Consider the following 20,145-nt stretch of genomic DNA (forward strand, 5'->3'; position numbering starts at 1 on the left):
GGTTATACAGTTGGAAATCATAAATGTATCTGCTGCATAGTAAAACCTCTGAGTGACATCTTGGAAATAATTGGATAAGAGATGGATTTAGAGTCACTTGGGGAAATAATGTGAGTGCTCAGTGAAGCCATGACATTGTATTCTTCTGTATTTCATTGTATTCCATTGTGAGTTAAAGCTAAGGTACCAAGTATGCGATTAGCAGAGCGCTACCGGAATGTTAGCACCCCTCGATGTGTCTAATTTTGAAGTCTGTGTTCCAACAGGATTCTGGAAATGGTGCAGGAAGTTCTGAGGTAAAGAGAAGTGATTAAAGTTAGGAAAATATCATTTCTTTTAACTTGAAGAAATATAAATTACTTAGCTTGCTGAAGAGAAACCTGAGTAGTGACTGAGGTAACTGTAGGAAAGATGATAGTTTCCCCATGCATGGTGTCTTAAAGGTGAAATAAGAGATCAACCTGCAGTGCCCCAAGTTTTCATAGTATCTAGATTGTGGAGTTCCCATCAGTCAAATTGATACGAATCCACAGTTGAGCCAAGAATTAAAATGAATTCCTAGACTTGATCCCTTTAAGATTTTCTAGATAAAACAATTTAATTCTTTTTCAGGAAGTCAACTAAGAATTCTGGAGTTACACATTTTCTTCTGAAACTGTTTTCCTTAATTTTCTGCAGATATTTTTTTTCTCATAGTGCTTCTTCGAGCTAACTTTCCTAGAGAGTTTTGGTAATGTTGGAGAAAATAAATACTGTCTATAATTCTTGTTTTCAGAAACATTCAATATATAATTTATTACACATATGCATGCATATATACACATGTACACATATACAGTTATTTTTTGCTTGATCTCGAATATGGAACAGATGGTTGAGATAGTTGATGACCATTATGCTTGGCCGTAGAATAGTATAAGCCTTTTGTAAAGTTGTTTAACAGCTGTTATCTTTCAGGACTTCAGTCAGAAAAAGATACTGAGGGTTATGTAGACAAGAGATTGTAGTAATTTGAGAAAAATACTTAGGCTAAGCAACTTCAGATAAAAGGTTAAAAGCTGTTGTTTACATATAAGCTAGTGCTAGCCAGTATTTCAGAAGTTATGGAAAGTTACGGCTTTTATTTACTGTAAAATGTACTTCACATCCAAAAGCAATAAAAATCACTGCTATTTGGAAATTTGCTCCATGTTTAGAAGGAGTATCTCCAAGCCAGAATCCAGCTTGGTACTTAAGCAATTTTATTGAACTGCTCTTTGCAAAATATGGAGATAAAAGATTAGAATTTTGAAAGAATGAGTTGCATTTCAAAATTTCAAAAAATGAAATTTGGGGAGGAAATGATTTGTATGTAACACTTGTACTGCCACTTAAGGAAGCAAAAATGAAGTTGTGTTTTATTTCGTTGCATTCCATTTGTGGATGAGGGGATGAGTAGGCTAGGGAAGTGATTGCACATGTTTTGGAAGTCTGTGCTGAGGGAGGGAGGAAACATTACAGACTACAGGAAGGGGAAAGAAGAGGAAGAAGAATGAGTGAGAGCAAGAGAAAAGTCTGTAGCATAACAGTGGGATCAAGAAGGCAGTGAGAAGAGCCTACACCAGACACAGCTATGCCTCTGCAGTGACAGAAACTTTCCAGTGACAAGAGGCAACAGTGCAGTGCCTACAAGCTGAGAAATGCGAAGGTATATAAAATGTCAGCAAATTTACTGCACAGAAAGACCTATGCTTCAAATATGAAGTGTGCAGGTACAGGCTGATTTGTAGTCCCTTATTTTGATTATGCTGTACTTCATCAATTTAATGGTTTTCCATTTCAAGAAGTTGGTTATTTCTCATTCTACACCAGTAAGTCTGGCTTCTGGCTTTCCTATTAATCAGTTCTTGGGGCTTCCTCCTTCGCATGTAGGTTTTTTGAATCGCCTCTCTCACCTACCTAACTTTGTGAAGTGACCCTAGAAATAAAAAATGTAGGAAGTTCAGAGTCTATACTCTTGAAGCCAAATATCAAAGTCGTATTTTGACCTAGTACTGATCATAGAGGGAGCTTGAAAAATTACTTTATAATTAGGCTGTAAAGGAATTAGGACCTTCTGTGTTCTGTACAGAAACCTCTTTCCACTGGAAAAACAAAAGGGAGATAGGAAGGCTGAATAGTTATCAAGACATAGGTTCTTCTTCTTCCACATACTTTAAGATAACTGAGAGTGTGTCCCTCTTACAGAAAGCCTTTTGATGTGCTGGACTGTTGTATTATAAGTGCCATTTGTAATGCACTCTTGCTGAGTTGCAAAGAAGAATTAGTTTCTTCCAGGAGGAAGAGAGAGAGCAGAGTTGTATTGTACCTGGCAGCATACTATATACATAGAAATACAGAGAAGAAATCCTATAGTTACCAGGCACCTGGGATATCTTCACAAGCTTTTTGCTGCCACTTTTAATGAGAACTGAATAATCTTTTTAATTTTTATTGCTATAAATATTTCAGATGTGTAATTTTAATTGATACGTATGTTATTTTGCCAGGATTCTGTAAGAAATACCTTCTTGTAATATACTAGATTGGTGTAGTGATACAGCTTGCTTACTGCATTATCCAAAATTTACATAAATGTTAGAGAGTAATTTGGGTTTACAAAGTCTCCTAACACTTCCCTTGTTTTTTGTTTTTGTTTTTTAAATCAGGATAGAAAAGTACAGCTGTATTCTCATGTAAAAGTTGTTAAACTTCCTCAGTATCATTTCTGCCAATTAAAAATTAAGATTTACTGCTGTGGTTGATTTTTTGAGTACCTTTGCAATGACAGACTTCTAGTACTTTTCACAAGCTCTGTCTTTGTACATACACAAATGAAAATAAAATTTGAAAGAAGTCATTATCCCATAGTACCAAGTCTTTGCTTAAGGAAAGTAACATTGTAATAACGGAGCTGCAGGAAGGTGCTTGCATGGCATATTCCTGCATTGTAGCTATTTTTGTTATGCACTGACTTTGAATACTAAATAAATGAAAACTTACATTTTGGAAAAAGTGGAAAATACAGGTTCTGACACAGAAAAACTTGAAGCAGTTACCAGTTCTTTCATACTGGTAACCAGTATGAACAGCATAAATAGACATGAACTGAAATTCAAGAAATTCCACTTAAATGTACAAAAAAAGCTTTTTCACACTGAGGGTGGTCAAGCAGTGGAACAGGTTACCCAGAGAGGTTGTGGAGACTCCATCTCTGGATATTTGAAGTCCTGACTGGACAGCGCCCTAAGCAATCTGCATTGATTGGCCCTGCTTTGAGAAGGTCACTTGGACTGGATGGTGTTCAGACATCCATTCCAACCTCAGCTATCTTGTGATTCAGTGAAGACAGACATTGTATTTGATGTTAATACACAGTCTTGCAAACTTTTGGTTTCTTCTTTCTAGTTATTTCTGGTTATTTGTTGTAACATTTTAAAACTAAATTAATTTTCATATATAATATTTTTTCCTGGCATACTTGTCATGTCTTTGGTATGTAGCAACTGCATTGTCTGTCCATCTAAGAAACCCAGGATGCTAGAATTTATTACTTCAGGAAACTGAATTAGAGAATACATGTAATATTTATTTGGCACTGCCTCTCTTTCAAAATCTCTTTGTGTGGTTCTTATAGCTTAATATTACAATATTAAATTAAAAATACAGATGGGAGTTCTTTGTTTTATTATTCATATCCTTGACATATTTCTAATGGGCTCTTAAAATAAGTCATCTGTTATGTTCTTTTGTTGTCTTTGCTGATGAAAATATGAACTTTTCTAGGTTCTAATTGATTTTTAAGCCATCTTCCTAGCATCAGTGAGTCAGTACATTCTCTTTGTTTATATCAGAGATTTACTGCCCATTAATTTTGATTCTGTTTCTCCTGAGTGGCTTTACATTCCTAAAAGATTAAATTCTTGTAAATATTTTTCCCTTTGCAGTGAGGAGCTACGGAAAGAAGCACGACAGCTGAAACGTGAACTGCTGGAGGCAAAGCAAAAAAAAGAAGAGCAAGCTTTAAAACCCAAAGAAAAGGAAGGTAAGATTATAATATAGCAGGTGTTGTGTGGATCTCCAGTTAACAATACAGTTTTAAAGTTGTTTAATAGTTTTGTGTTTCAGATGGATATATTGTTGAAATGTTGTGGTTTTTTTCCCCCATAAAATTAGTTTTCCTTAAGAATGAACGGATACTGGTATATAAATAAATTAGACAGGTAGCATTTGTTCTTTTCAAATGTTCTTCAGTTACATATGTATAGTTGGGCAGGCTTCTGTATTTGAAATAATTTTTTTCAGATAACTGATTTAATTCTTTAATGGGGACCTACCTATTCTGACCTCCAAAATGGAAAGTATTCCTGACTGTCCAACTTGGAAAGGTACTTAAAGGTACACACGATTAACTCTGAACTCAAAGATATTGACTTCAAACTTCTGTACCTCTTCCGAATGATAGCAAGGGAACTTAAAATCAAGTCAGTTACATGTTTGTTTTTCATAAACCTTAGCAAAATGGGATCTTCGGATGCCCACTTTTTATCAGAATAATTTTACATTCCATTTCTTACTAAATGCACACAGATTGTTAAGTATATAATGGGTAAATTGCATTTTTAGTGAATAAGGATTTAACACTTCGTTAGCTGAACTGAAAAAAAAAACAAAAAAAACAGGCAACTCTGGAGTTGCTATACACATTTCTGGAGTGGGTTCTTAGTCCAGTTCTCAAACAACATAAAAAATCTGAAAGAAAATGTGAAGTCATTGCCAGAAAAATTTCCATTACTCTACTCTGTATCGTTTATCATATCATTTTTTATACAAATTCGAAAGTAGGAAGCATAACAATTGTTAGGAAATGTTATGGATTCTCTTGAATCTCTGAGCTTGATCAATAACCAGTTTGGCAAATTAAAAAATACAGTATCTGGAACTTGTATATGAAATCTGTCACCATATTATACAAAGTAGTGGCTCTGAAAAGCTTCTAGGAATCATACTGTCACTAAATAAATATAAGCTCTTGTTGGCAAGACACTGAATGCAGTCATTGGACACGTTAAAAAAGGAACTGCAAGTGGAAGTGTAGAAAAGAGAGTAGTTCTTATGTACATATATGATAAATGATAAAGAGTAGTGCCATGTATGGCAATTGTAATACCATTGCTTAAACATTATCCCTGTTCTGGTGCCAGTTACGTCAGAGGACTTACTGTAGAATAATTTGAGGAAATCCACTTTACGGTGACAGACTAAATTAATACTTGGATACCACTGGTAGATACAACTGTGGCACAATATTGAATGATACCTTTTATTCAAGGACAGGTATGGGATGGGGAAAGAAGGAATGGGGGCTTTATGTATCAGCTGTTTGGCGGGGGTTGTTGTGTGTGTATGTGTGTGTGTTTTTTTTATTTCATTGAATTAAATAGCAGGTACGAGATTAACCTGTTGAAGAACTGTAGGTAAGAATTAATGGTAAAAATAGTCCTTGTTTTCCTTTTTGTGAGTACTGTCAGAGCATAAGTATTTGTCTGTTTCAGTACCTGTTGAAAAAGATATATGGCAGGAAAGAAACTATTCAGAGGGTTCTTGGAGTACCTAAGTGAAAATTATGAAAATAAACATATTCTAAAATTGAAGACAAAATGAAGAAGATGTTAAATGAGATGCAAATAGTGAAGGGCAAAATGATTAATGAAAATACAGTAACAAGAGAAGAATAAGCAAGAAAAGAGTTGGTTTTCTTTGGCAAAACAAGAAGGAACTGAGCTTGAATGCTTCTTTTAATTCAGTCCTTAGCATAGCAGTCAGCTTTGTTCGTATGCTTACATACGATCAGTGACATAAAGGAAGTATTTGGGTACAGAAAAAGCAAACTAGAGACTACTTAGATAAATCAGATGCATTAAAATCATTCAAACTTGATGGAATTCAGTGAAGCATACCAGAATTGGCTCAAGCAGTCCCGGAGACATTAACATTAATAAAATATTAAAAGAATTCTTTAAGAGAATTGTTTGTAATCAAACTGGAAAGCAGGATTCCCAGGAATCTGTTTATCAGTGGTCTGGAGAAGACAGCAGATTACCTTTATTCAATTTTCTGGACTAAAAAAACATATTGGTCAGGGAAGGGGAAGACAAAAGGAAAATAAGAAAAAATGCAAATTTAAGCACTAACTATGTATTTTCACATGCAGTTGTCAAAATGAAGAGCTGGATGGCTGTCTTCCCTTGCACTAGCCCTGGTCTGTGTTGAAGCTTTTACTGACATGATTTGGTTTGTTAAGTTGGAAGAAAGCTGTTCCTTTTTTGTTCCAATTTTGTATTGGATTAGTAGATTGAATTAGTTCATAGAAGATTAAAACCACGTAAAGGTAAATGGAATATGTGCTTAAGAAAGGGGGAGGTCTGGTGGAAAAAAATGATAGTAAGTGGCTTGTGTCTCTCTTAGAAATGATCAGTTGTATAAATTCAAGATGTTAGGTAGCACTTATGCAACTTATAAACTAATAAATATAGTGCCATGCTATTGAAAAAGACTCAAAAAACAACATAAAATGTGTAAAGTAGCATGTTGTATGCCAGAGAGACTCGTTCAATCTGAGCAAGTCTTCATCTCTAATATATTGCTCAGTTTTGGCCATTCCACTTGGAAAAAAAAGATATTGAGATTTATTAAAGGAACAAAGAAGAGAGTAACATCAGTGACGATCTGGAAAGCATAACATTTGAACACTGTAGGAAGAGTGGCTGTTTAGTTTAGAGCAGAGATGACTTTGTAAAGGAAGCCATGTTAAATACCTTCAAGAATGTTAAAGGCTACCATGGAGAGGAAATTATTCTTTGTAATTCCAGTGGAGAAGACAAGAGATAATAGGTTTCAATTACAGCTAAAGGGATTTAGGTTAAATGTTAGGGAAAACTTCTATTGGACTTGATGACCTACAGAGTGGAACTCTGCAACAGAAGATTAGGCAAATACTTCTTAAGACTAGTTTAAAAAAGGTTGAGCCTGTCTTGTGGGTGGGATGGGCTTAGATGTTGTGTTTCTAGATTCTGTGAAGAACAACTTCTTAATAAATCAAAAGAAATATAAGATGTGACTTGGAAGAAGGTTTTGTGGGGGAGGAGAAGCTAAGCATCTTGCTAACAGTGATGGTAGTTAGGTGGAAGCACTAGGGAAGGTATTGTGTTTAGCATCACTGTTTAAATCATGCAGTTAAAATAAACTCTTGGTTGTAGGTCTGCCAAAATTATTGAGTAAGGTATTACTGTCCTTGTTTTGTTGCTTGTACTGGTACTCAATATAAACTCAATACTCAATATACTCATAGCTTATACTGATACTCAAGTGAGTTATCTACATCCTGAAACAAGCAGGTCAAGATCCTAATACTGTTTTCTTTTTTGATGAAGTGTTACACAAAGAAGTGTAATTCATCATATGATCAAAGGAAGTAAATATTCCTGATGGTAGAGAAACTGCTGTTACAAGATGCACACCAAAAGAGTAAATGAGATTCATTAGAGACTCATAATGAGACTCAAACGAGACTGATTAGACATGCTTGATATGGTCTTGCAGAGGAGTTTAAAATGGCCAATTTTCACTTCCATAGTCTACCCACTGCTTTTTCAAAATCCTTCTTTAAATGTCATTCACATGCCTAGCAATTTGTTGTCACTTGAATCATACAAAACTTATAATCTGCATGGAAAGAGCAAGTACAGTTGTGTGATAGCTAAGTTTCTGGTAATAGGTGAAAGAGCTTGTGTACTTCAAGAACAGCAGGGAAGAGTTGAAATTTTAATAGGAATATTAGCTAAAACACAGATCTACACAGTGTCTTTACCACAGACCAGATGTGTGCTTTTGGATGATGCCACAGTGGAAGCTGTGTTCCAGGAGCACACCTGATGAGTTCCAACTGGTAGTCCAAAATGAAACAGTCCAAAGAGTATGTATTGAGCTGATCAGGGTCTCAGCAAAACTGTTTTGTTCCTGTTTCACAGTGTTATTTGCTAAAATTGAAATACCCAAGGTTTTACTGTCTTTCATGAGTTTCATCATTACAACAACAGGTGACCTAAAGACACAAAGTGATTCAGATCTAACTCTCTGAATTAAAAAAAAATGTTTTTAATGTCTTTAAATGTCTTTACTCAAAAGAAAACTTCTGTTTCCATCCTGGAGCGAAAAGCAGTTTTTCTGAAGTTTCCCATTTCCACTCTAGCCAAATACTCGCATTATCTCTAAAGTCTTTTAGAACATTTGAGTTCTAAAGCATCCGTTTTAAACAAGATGCTGGTTAAAATTTTGAATTTATGTTAGAAATCTAAGTACCAGCCTGTGACTGCAAACCTAATGCTACTGCCTTGCAGTAATATTGTAATAGAAATTTAAGAAGTGTGATATCATTGAGCAAAGACCTCTAAACTTGCTTAATTATATTAATTGTGGAAACACTTGGAGTTGTTTGTAAGGTTTTATAATACTAGCATGATGTAATATCTTAAAATAAAACTTTGTTCTGTGTAACATCATCTCAGTCATAATTTATGGATGGTATGTATTAAATTAAAACAGGATTGAGTATTCACACTGGATCCTATGACTATTGGGAAAGCATTATTAGAAAACTGAATTTGTTAATCATCAACAAACAAAAGTGAATGTCACTAATGATTTTAGTACAGGAAGTACTAGATTAGGGAAGGGGAAAAAGATGTGAAAAATGACACTGAAAATTGAGAGTCATATTGAAGTTTTAATATTTCTTTAAAGAAAAATAATTTCACAAGTTTAATAAATTGGGAGAACCATGGTGGTGTAAACTGTTTCAGGTTTATACTAGAAAAAAATGGGCATGAATTTGTATGTGATGCAGCTGTGATCTTGTTGCTACAAAGGTGTTAATTGTAAAAGAACAGTTATATTACTGCACTTGGTTCCAAGTATCATACCACCAAAAAAATGTGGAGCAATTAGATACAAACAGAAAAAGAAGACAGCGGAAGGCAAGATTAACTCATTAGGAGTTATTCAAAGATGTATGGAGTTTAGGTAGGCTGTTGTGGAATCTTAAGTATTTACAATGGTAAATACAAGGAATTAAGAAAGATACTTTACTGTATACAACCATTTACAATTTAAGGATAGCACAAAAGAATCGTGAAACACTTAGCTTGAATAAAATCTAAGAGCAGTAAAACACAGTGTAGTACCTGAGCAAATAATTTTGCCCCCAAATTTTGGGGGGACGTTTATCTCATTAAAAGCATTTATCTTAGTTCACTTGGTGAATTTTTAATCAACCTGAGCTTTCATCAGCAAAGTAGAGCTCTCAAGAGCAAGATTATTTACCAAATGTGTAAAAGTTTACCTATTCTGCATTAGTTTACATTCAAGAAATTGCATATATTTAAAACAGTCTACTGTCAAGCAGTGACTGAGCGAATGATTGGTCCTTTGGCGACCCAGGAGTTGGACTCGATCCTTGTGGTTCCCTTCCAACTTGGGATGCTCTATGATTCTGTGACCATAGCAAGAGATTTTTCCACTGTTTCTTTCCCTGTCCTCTTGGGGGAGTGTGGAATGGAGAATGAGTTGTGACATGCTGGATCAGGTATGTCTATGCAGATGATGCAGACACTTACGCAGTGTCTGCTTATGTTCTGAGCTGGCTTCTTTAGGAAAAAAATACTAGTTCAGAAGCTATGCAACTGCATTAATATGGTATTCTGCTTGATTAATAAACACTGCATCTCAGCCAAAATTTGCAAGCGTACGGATAGAAATTAACTGAAGAGCACAAAACAGGATGAGAGTGAGGCCTAGGTCATACTGGACCTTTTACAGGATCAGGGCTAAAACTGAGGTTAAGGTACTGGCTGATGAATGGATCGAGAAAAGACACATCCACTGGCAGATTAGTATTGGTATCACATCTTTAAATTGTTCTTTTTACATACTATGTTTTGTTCTTTTTTTTTTTTTCCAAATTCAGAGCATTAGACTAATTAAGGAGGATTGTGGGGTGAAAATTTAAGTGTTTACATTGTTTCAAGAGGATAGAGATTTAAAAAAAAAAAAAAAAAAACTAATTCCCCCCTTACATGTTTGATTATAACCAGCCTTCCAGTCTGTGAATAAGATTGTTGACTATGCCAGACTGCTGTCAAGACCTTAGTTTAAATAAGATATTTTTCTTTTATGTGACATTTGCTGCATTGATGCCAGAAATTACATCAAACATTTTAATTTGAGTGCTGAATTACTTCAGCATTTTGAAGTACTTAATCAAGTATTTGAAAAAAGATATACTTAAAAGTTATATTGTGTAAACCTGTGAATATACTTGAAATTTGCTTTAGAGAAATACCATCTGTTTTTTAACTACATGTTGGTTTTAAATAGTTTTAAAGTAGTATTTTAATTTTTCTTATTAGAATATTTTTTGTAAACTCTGTGATAATCTTTAGATGAAAAAATTTAATTATCACATATGAGAAAACAAAAAAGTCACAGAATAATACCCTAACAACTAATATAAAAAAACAACACTTAAATGTAAGAATCCTACTGGGGCACAAAATATTTTCTACTTTGTTTTTAATTGTAGTAGTTGAATTGAATGCTTGAAGTGTTCAGAAAACTCTACAAAGCTAGCAAGGATACCAGTTTAAGATTATGTTTTATTTCTGTTTTATTATTAACTTTGGGTAATGTCAGTGGTACTTAAAGAATTGTTTTAAGTCCTGTCAAGATGCTTTCTTGAGGTCTGAGACTTTAAGAGAGTCATGCACCCTTAAAAACACTGTGAAAACTGCAAATTTTTTTGGTTTGGCAATTCTGTGGCATAAATGTGTTAGATATTAAGATTTCATGGTATATACATGTACAGTGTATCTGCATTATATCAAAGTGTACATCCTGAGTATGTCACTACTGCAAACGTTTTTGTTTTCTTTCACTATTTCCATTTCTATTTTTTCTCATTTTATCTGTCCTAAAATAATACGCAGCATCCATATTCTGTCTCTTGTCTGCCAAAGTAAATGCTTCTCCCTCTTCTTTCGCTGCTTGCTAAAGAAAAGAGGACAAAAATCTCACTGTAAGCCAACTTTGACTTCAGTAGTAATCTTCAGTGGCTCTTCAGGATTTTAACAAGGCCAGAACTGTAATGACAATAACTGAATAACAGTTTAAGGTGTGAAGGAAACCACAAGTAAAATCAGACAGTTATTATCAGAAACATACCGTAGAGTATGTTATAAATACTTTCAAGCATAATAATATTAATTCACATTGTATATTCCAGAATATTTATTTTTATGTTACTTTACAATAAATTAATGTTATTTTTCTCATAGACACTATTTAATGCTGGAAGAAAAATTCTTCCTGGGTTCTGGAAGAAGTGTATTATCCCTCTTAGGTCTTAATTATAGAAGTGGGCTTTGTGTTCTGCATCCATCACTTCTGGTAGGAATTCCATTTGAATTCCTGAAATATTAAGAAATATCAGATTTTTTGATTTTTTTATATATATTTTTTTTTTTTTTTGTAATTTGTAAGGATTTTTTTTTGTAAGTCCTATTTTCTGGAAGAAAAAATATCAAGATTTAACTCTCATTCATTATTTTTTAAAATCAACACTTCATGCCTCTATCATTTCAGAAGAATGCAATGTAAGTTGACTTCTGAAAAGCTGAAATTTCAGTGCTGTAAAACCAATGTGTTTTAGGCCTTGTATTTTAAGGCACAAAAACATTCAGTCATAACTTTCAGTTCAAACAAGAAATTGGCCAGGGTTTTTCAGTTTTCTCTTCTCCCATTTAGTGTTTAGTCTAGCTATACCATGCATTCATTGTATTTACATCCAATTGGTCTTCTAAAAAACAAAATGTTTTATCCAAGTTAAATGTGAATACAGCTGAGATGCTGTCAAATGTTAACTGATTTGCCTCTGATTGTTTTGTGCACTTTCCTTGTTATCTTACCTTGGTTATGCATGAACTAATAATTCTAAATGCTAAATGCATCACAAGAGTTAATGGGATTAGTTTTGTCAGAAATGTTTTGTAATGTAAGATACTTATGCCTAGTTGTCTAAAAATCTTCATATTAGCTGTACCTTATCAAGCGAAAAACATCAAAATTCTTTCATTGGCTCTCGTCAGCATGGAAGGTGTTTTTTTGTGAGTTGGTGTGCTGACATTAAACCTTAAGAAACAGCATGCATTTTTCTCTGTCACAATACATCATTTCTTCCCTTCTGAAGATCAGTGTGTTTCTGGTAATACTTGCAGCAAATGAAACTGATTTTCATTCCAACAAATGTTTTATGCATAGCTTCATTATCTCTCCCTTAATAAGGGAATAAAATCTCTGGGTCTTACATGGGTTCTGCTTCCTTTATTACAAGGACAGATGTTTTTACAAGTTGTTTTTCTAACACTGATACAAATAACAAAATTGTAAAGAACCGAAGTACTGTGGACATTTGTATGCATACGGTCAGTAAAGGATTTGGCTGAAAAATACTGGTACCTTACCATGCACATCAGCAACTGTTGTGCATGTAAAGACAATGTTTCCTACGTTAACGACAGAATTTGAATCTTGGTAAGTGAACATCAAGCTGAGAAATGAATGTCAGCTTAAAAAAGGATCATATTTTTCTGATCTACCACAGTTAGCAGGCCTAGAACTAATATTTACTGTTTATTGTAAAGTGGAAGGTAAAATTCAGTTACAGTTTGTGAAATTGAAGTTGTCTGATGCAACTTCTGTTGAGTGTTTACTACACTATTTGATTTACCAGGTGCTGTAGGAATGAATTTTAAAACTTTTTTATCAAGCTTTGTCTTTTGCTCCACTTCCTGTTCTGAACTGACTGGCATTCAGTTCACCACCCTTAGAACAAGTTCTCAGGTCTTTGTTATACTTTTGCAATTTTGTATTTAGAAACTGACATCATTTGAACTGTTCCTAATTTAAATGTGATAAAAATAAACCCTTCTGTATTTTTTTTTAAATCAATCTCGTCATTTCTGGTTTAAAAACTTATGAATCTCATCTTTAGTTTCAGGCTATCATTGGAAACCATGGCTTAAAAACAAACTATGAGGATAGATTACATCATCATGTTGGCATCTGTTATTCCCTAAAGGAATATTTCGGGATAGAAGCATCTACCTGAAAAAAATATAAATTACACAAATGCTGAAGTTTATGTCACAGGAGAATGAAGGGTTTCTTGGTGGTAATTCAGGCTAGCTAAGAGACAGTAGCAATATACTTAGAAATTATATATATATTTTTTTACTATTAATATATATATGGTATGCATTTTATGTGTAATATACTTAGAAATATACCTAAGAATGAAGTGTATTTTCAGTAAAGAAAGTGTTGTGGGTTTTTTTCTTTTTGTTTTCCCTAACTTTCCCTAGAATCATAGAATCATTAAGGTTGGAAAAGATCTCCAAGATCATCTGGTCCAACCATCCTACTACCAATGTCACCCACAAAACCATGTCCTAAGCACCATGTCCAAACTTTCCTTAAACACCCCCGGGGACAGTGACTCCACCATCTCCCTGGGCAACCCATTCCAATTCCTGACTACTCCTTCTGAGAAGAAATGTCTCCTCATTTCCAACCTCAACTTCCCCTGGCACAACTTAAGACCATTCCCTTGTGTCCTATCACTCGTTATCTGCAAGAAGAGGCCAGCCCACAGCTCCCAACTCCTTCATTCCCCCATTGAAGCTACCTTCATTTCAGGTAGTTGTAGAGAGCCGTAAGGTCTCCCCTGAGCCTTCTCTTCTCCACACTAAACACCCCCAGTACCCTCAGCTGCTCCCCATGGGACTTGTGTTCCAGGCCCTTCACCAGCTTCATAGCCCTGCTCTGGACACACTACAGGGCCTTGATGCCCTTCTTGCAGTGAGGGGCCCAAAGCTGAACACAGCACTGAAGGTGCGGTCTCACCAGAGCAGAGCACAGGGGGACGATCACCTCCCTGGTCCCGCTGGCTGCACTATTCCTGACACAAGCCAGGATGCCGCTGGCCTTCTTGGCCACCTGGGCACACTGACGGCTCGTGTTCAGGTGAGCTTTGATTAACACCCCCAGATCCCTTTTCTCTGCAGAGCTTTCCAGCCACTCTGCCCCAAACCTGTAGCACTGCATGGGGTTGTTGTGGTCAAAGTGTAGGACTTGGCACATAGCCAAGTTGAACCTCATCCCATTGGCTCTGTCCATTGACCCATCTTGTCCAGGTCCCACTGCAGGGACTTCCTACCCTCCAGCAGAGCAACCTAATGATGTAATATACACATAATTTTATTTAAACTAAAGAAAAAAATCTTTCTTTGCCTGATGCAATTTACACATCCTGATTTGATGGCTGTAAGGCACATGTGCAAATTCTCTCTAACTTAAACTACTATTTTCTGCATCCTACACTACTTAAATAAGACATTTTTATGTTATTTCATCACAGTGCCTTCATGTCGTTGTTTCATTCAGTTTTATCTGAATAAATGCTCTTAGATTAAGGAGTTTGAAGCTTAAATATATTAAAGCTAATGTAATGATCTTTATACTTTGGATCAACAAGCTGGTCCTAAATTTACCCTGCTCAATGTGAAGGTGTAGTCCATCTATAACGCTGTGGTTCCTCTTTTTTCAACTCAAATATGAAAGATTTGGATTGGCTGTGGGATGCTGACTAGCAGAAATGAAATAGTAGCTGTGCAATCTGCTTTTGCATTTTGAAACCGTATTTTACACTTTAAAATGGTACTTTCAACCAACAACTCTCTTCCAGACACTTTCTTTTCTTTGGTAGTTACCTGAGTTTGTTCATGCAGACACAAAATATTTTTTTCAAAGACTCACTACTTATGAAAGCTGAATATTTTGTTTATATTAACAAATAGACAGTGTTTATGGTTGTGAGTTGTTTTAAAATGTGTTAGAAACCCGTTGTTTTAACAGCTATTGAAAATCCTTCCTGTTATGTTACTTGCTTTTAATGTGGAGTAATAAGTTCTAAGGCCTCATGGAAAAATGCAAGCATATCTTTAAGTTTTTGTAACAAAAGGTACAAAAATATGATGCATACAAGTGCATAACAGTTTTGGTTGACTCACTCTGAAGTTAGTAGTTAGTTCAGGTGGATCTGATTATTGTTCGTCTGACTTGTGAAAAGGCTTTCCTAGGAGGCAGAGTAAATGAAATTGAGGATTATAAAAATTATGACAGACAAAGACCCAAGAAACAATCATCTTAAGAGAAAGCTTAAACTGAAATTTAAATCATTTGTGTTAACAGTAAGTGACAACCATATGAGGGTGATAAAAATACACAAACACATACTTCAGGGGAATTTAACCTATATGTATGAGAATTATATTTGAGCTCTACTAGATTAAATTAAAATCTTATTCAAAAGACATGTGTGACTAAGAATCGTGACTTTAATTTCAGCATATGTATACTAAAATTTGGATCACAGCACTATAATGTTTATTGCCAGGTTGAGACTGGTATTTTCAAGAACACTCTTCCCATATTTTTCACTTGTCATAACTGAACAATTATAATTACTATGGGGTAGACAGGATTCTTTTCAAAACACCCCTTTAGGTAAATGTCACCTGAAAGGTTGTTTTCTATAGGAAATCTCATGGATTTTAGGTATCTAGCTAATATTTTCACTAATATTTAGTCTCTATTTATGTAGCAATATAGTATATGTATATATAAGGCAGTATATTGTTTTCCCACAGTCAACAAGTTTGATTTGATACACACATCTATGCATAAACTAGTGTTCACAAGGGGTTGGTCTTGAATTAAGAATATATTTTAGTAATTAGTAGAAAAGTTTGACACAAAGGGGGTAAAGATGAATCTGAGCCATTATGACTTGTAGTTTTATACTGTACTTTGTTATCCTCTTTAGTTCCTCCAATATTATGCTGCATGAGATTTTACAGTAGATTTTATTTCATTCATTCAGCTGTTTAACCATCCCCAAACGTCTGTGTATATGCATTTGTCTTGTTTGGTCCTTATAGAAGATGACATTTCTTTCTTTCTTCACTAATTCTCTGTCTGCTCCTCATTATATCCAAGCTGTCAAGAGGAAAACGGGGAAAAAGCAGTTTTTTGTATATTTGATGGAAATGTTTTGCCAGTTACTCTTCAAATATATGCATGCAACATACAAATTAGGATAACAAAGAAATAAGAGATTCTATTTATAGGGATATGTAAACAAATATATTTGATATGTAGATACAACTACTACAAATTTATTCCCTCTTATTATGACATGCTGCATTTAGACTTTATAGAAAACTTATAGAGACTTTATAGAAAACTTTAGAAGTGAGAGGGAAATTTATTATGGAAATAGAAATCATCTCTGTGTAGCTGTCAGCTATCATCTAAATATCAAGGGTTTGATTTATAGATTTTTCAACCTACAAAACAGAAAAACTAGCAATTTTTCCATAGCTCCAGAACATTAATACAACATACCAGTTTGGCTGCTCCGTGAAAAGTGTTCAGAAACAATGGTAAATTTGTTAAAGGAATTTCAGCAAGTTCTTATTTCTCATCTTACCATCAGAGTATTTATTTTTGTTACCCTCCTTTCCCTGGCTCGGTGGTAAAATAAAATTGAAACAAAAATTTTTGGACTCATTCTCTGCCCAATACAGTGTTTTGTTTTTCATTTCAGCAAGTAGCAAATCATTCTATTTGCTGAGAAAGCAATACAGCTGAAACATTTTATGGAAGTGTTGTGCTTGGTATTTCAGAAGTCACAAATGTTCTCCAAAATGCTACTAAATTATAAACGTAAATTTATTTTGTTTAACCATATATGTTTCCTTATTCAGAAGAGGAACCTGCTCCAAATAGTGTTGTTGAAGAATACCTTCAGGAGAAGAGAAAATATGAAGACAAGCGGAAGCAGCAGCCAAAGAAAGGCGTTTCTCGTGAAGATCAGGTAATTGTTTGAAAAACTACGGAATAAGATTCCAGAAAGAGTTCTGAAAACTATTATTTCTTCACTTGTGTAAAAATGAAGATTAAAAATCCCATGTTTCTTTTTCTATAAAAAGAATTTGTCTATTCCCAAACAATAATAAGTATACCTGTATGAGTGTGTACTCTGATCACCTATAGATTACCCAGATACACTGATAAACGAAGTTTTTATGTATTTTTGAAAGTATAATCAGTTTAGTCACTAAAATATTCCAGAAGGAAAAGCTACCCACACAGAGGTATCTTTGATGATGTTTACGAGAGTTTGCATTTCTCTACAATGCTTTCCTTGGCTCTGTAGCTTGCTGTAAGATAGGACTGGGACAGAAGTTTGCTTATTTGGCATCTCTCCAAAGTGCTGTTTTTTTTTACAGTTTATATAATGTTTTATAGATCAAATTCATCCATCACATTAGGCATTTTGAAGTGAAAAAAAAAAGTTTTTAACTGAACTATAAAAAGAAAACCATTTTTAAATATAATTAAAAATATTTTGCAGTCAACATGTATATAGACTTCAGTATGCAAATGTAATCAACTTAAAGTTTGACATAAATATTTGTGTTTATTTTTCTAAAATAGACAAGTTTGAAACGGTTAAATATATGAAAATACCTCTGAAGATTTTACATTAATGTAAAATCTATGCGGTGCGTCAGATGCATGGGTCTTTAAGTGCGTGTCAATTCAGTTACAAAGATGTTCGTATTCAATTGTTGAAGCCAGAGAGATTGGAAACTTGAGGCTTAAAAACTTCAAAGCAGTGGCTGGCAAATCTTTATATTTGCAGCAAGCTGATTTAGCTCTAAACTAAGAACTTTGTGGAAACTTTGTACATTTAGAAGTCTGTTCACTTCATTAAAGAGTACTAAAGATCGGTTGGCAAAGTGGATCAAGGAATTTAAAACCACTTCTAGTGAATTTGGATCAGCCCTTTCCTGGACATCCTAGGAAAACAAGATAAGTTGACAAGATATTTTAGTCATCTTAATTTTTATTTATGTAGCCTTGTTAGAAACTATTCATCAATAATCAGTCATCTGGTCATCAACATCATTGACTCTTCAATAATTAATAATCAAGTTCTCGTATGCCATTTCATTTGTGGTGGGCCTCTTCTAGCCTTGCAAACCTCCTACCTGGTCCTACAATGCAGTTCTATCTTCTGTCTTCTGTACAAGAGTAGGAGAAGATAGGGAAAGTATGTGTCTCTTTAAAATAGCAGACATTGCACATCCTGACCTTATAATTTTGCAAGGGTCAATTTATGAAGTTACATGATCCACCTTATGGCATCTAATCATTCACTGCAAAAAATGCCTTCTAAGACACTTTGAAATTATTTTTATTGACAGGTCTACTTACAAAAATGCTGGCACCAGAGTAAATTAGGCAAGACACAAGGAATGTGGTTTTGATTGGTCACAATTTCATGTAAAAAGGGTTAGTTTGTTTTCATCTGATGGCCTGAGCAGAGATTTGCTCTTTCAGATGTTGTAAGCATTTGTCTGCAGTAACGTGTAAAACTGCAGAACTTGAATGATTCACAGACTCAAGTATTTTATAAATTTTCCTCTCTCCTATCTTAAACAGAAGATTAAACAGAAAATAAAGAAAACAAATGCAAACAAAAAAAAAAATCCAAAACCTGCCTTTGGCAGTGTTAAAATGTGTTTTTGAAAGAATTCAAAAGCCAGGAAACTCCTAAAGTTAAGATTGCTCCCAGAAGGAAATTTGATTCCAGTGAACACTTCTGGTATTTCCTATTTCTGTTTTCTATTCTTGTTTAGTTTTTATTCTTTTAAATTTGAAAAACTTGACCAAACAAAACTAAATAGCCATACAGAGGTGTTTTACAACATAGGTGGCCAACCTATCACCTACAGATCAAATGTAGTTTACCACATAAATTCAGTCAAGCACTTATTCCCTGACGCTTTCCTTTCCAGGAATGTCTCAAATATCAGCAAGAAATAAGCTGCGGATTGTGCAAATTATTCTTATGGTCTGCCCTTTTTATGAAGAGCCCTGTGACCCCTCTACCACTGCAAAGCTTAGGCACACAATTCTTGTGTAATCGACATCTCTCAAGTGATCAGAAACAAGACCTGTGATACGATCTTCAGATGTCACCTGAACGTCAGTGACATTTTGTAGCTGAAAGACTGGGCAATGTCAGCTGGAGAATAAAATACCAAATATAAATCAGTACGAGCTTAATGTATGTAGCATAAGGATCTGTATCTGTAGAAGAAGTTAAGGTGGTTCATTGTATTCAAGTCTAAAGCTTTGAATTTTTTTTATGTCAGTACAAAATTATAAAGATCAGCAATGTAAAAGTATGTAAGTATCGACCAAGCTAGGTCTTCAATACATAAGTCATCTGTAATTTATGCAATGTTTTGCTTTACTAGATTAAAATGGCAGGTTCAAGCAGTAAAATTTGTTGTCAGTGGTTAGTGTTGTTTAATCAGAGGTTTGTATTCTGTAAGTATAACCACAATATTTTTTTTCCTTAAATATGCATGTTGATTTCATTAGATGGCCATGCAAGTGCTCTCAAATATGTATCCCCAGCACTGCACACTCTCTCACCGTTGGTGCTCTCACTTGTGGTGTCTCTGACTCTCTCGCTTGTCTCTGTCTGCAGTGTTTGTTTTCAGTTCATAGAACAGTTCTTTCTTCCATCTTATTGTACTGTGTCTCAAAATGATAATAGTTTGAAGATGTTTTATATACCTATTGTTATTTATAGATCTATGTAACTTCCTTAAAACTATGTATTTAATTTCAGACACTGGCACTATTGGACCGGTTCAAATCAAAGTTAACCCAGGCAATTGAAGAAACTCCTGAAAATGAGATTTCTGAACCTGAAGTAGATAATGATGAAGGCTGGTAAGTTTTATGGATTTGGATTTCTGTGTTTATTACTGGTTGGATCTGAGTGAGGAATAATCACACTCTTCGTTTTTCAATTGTTTTACAAACCAGTCTCTTCTTTCGATTTAATGAATCCTTTTTCTTTCATATCCC

At 34.5% G+C, this 20,145-nt stretch overlaps 1 protein-coding gene across 1 annotated transcript in view; it reads left to right on the plus strand.

Annotated features, from left to right (window-relative positions):
- Positions 1–276: 276 nt before the first annotated feature.
- The window catches only part of LOC309889789 (spliceosome-associated protein CWC27 homolog), a gene marked incomplete at its 5' end in the record, with an annotated part of 40,160 nt that continues 20,291 nt past the window's right edge, over positions 277–20,145 (plus strand). The window contains 4 exons of the mRNA XM_082782817.1: positions 277–296; positions 3,966–4,063; positions 16,959–17,068; positions 19,904–20,007. Of these exons, the coding sequence (XP_082638943.1) occupies positions 277–296; positions 3,966–4,063; positions 16,959–17,068; positions 19,904–20,007 (332 nt within the window). The remainder of the gene's footprint in view (positions 297–3,965; positions 4,064–16,958; positions 17,069–19,903; positions 20,008–20,145) is intronic.

The sequence above is a fragment of the Aythya marila genome, assembly GCF_965140915.1.
Source record: "Aythya marila genome assembly, chromosome: Z".
In the NCBI taxonomy this organism is placed as follows: Eukaryota; Metazoa; Chordata; class Aves; order Anseriformes; family Anatidae; genus Aythya; species Aythya marila.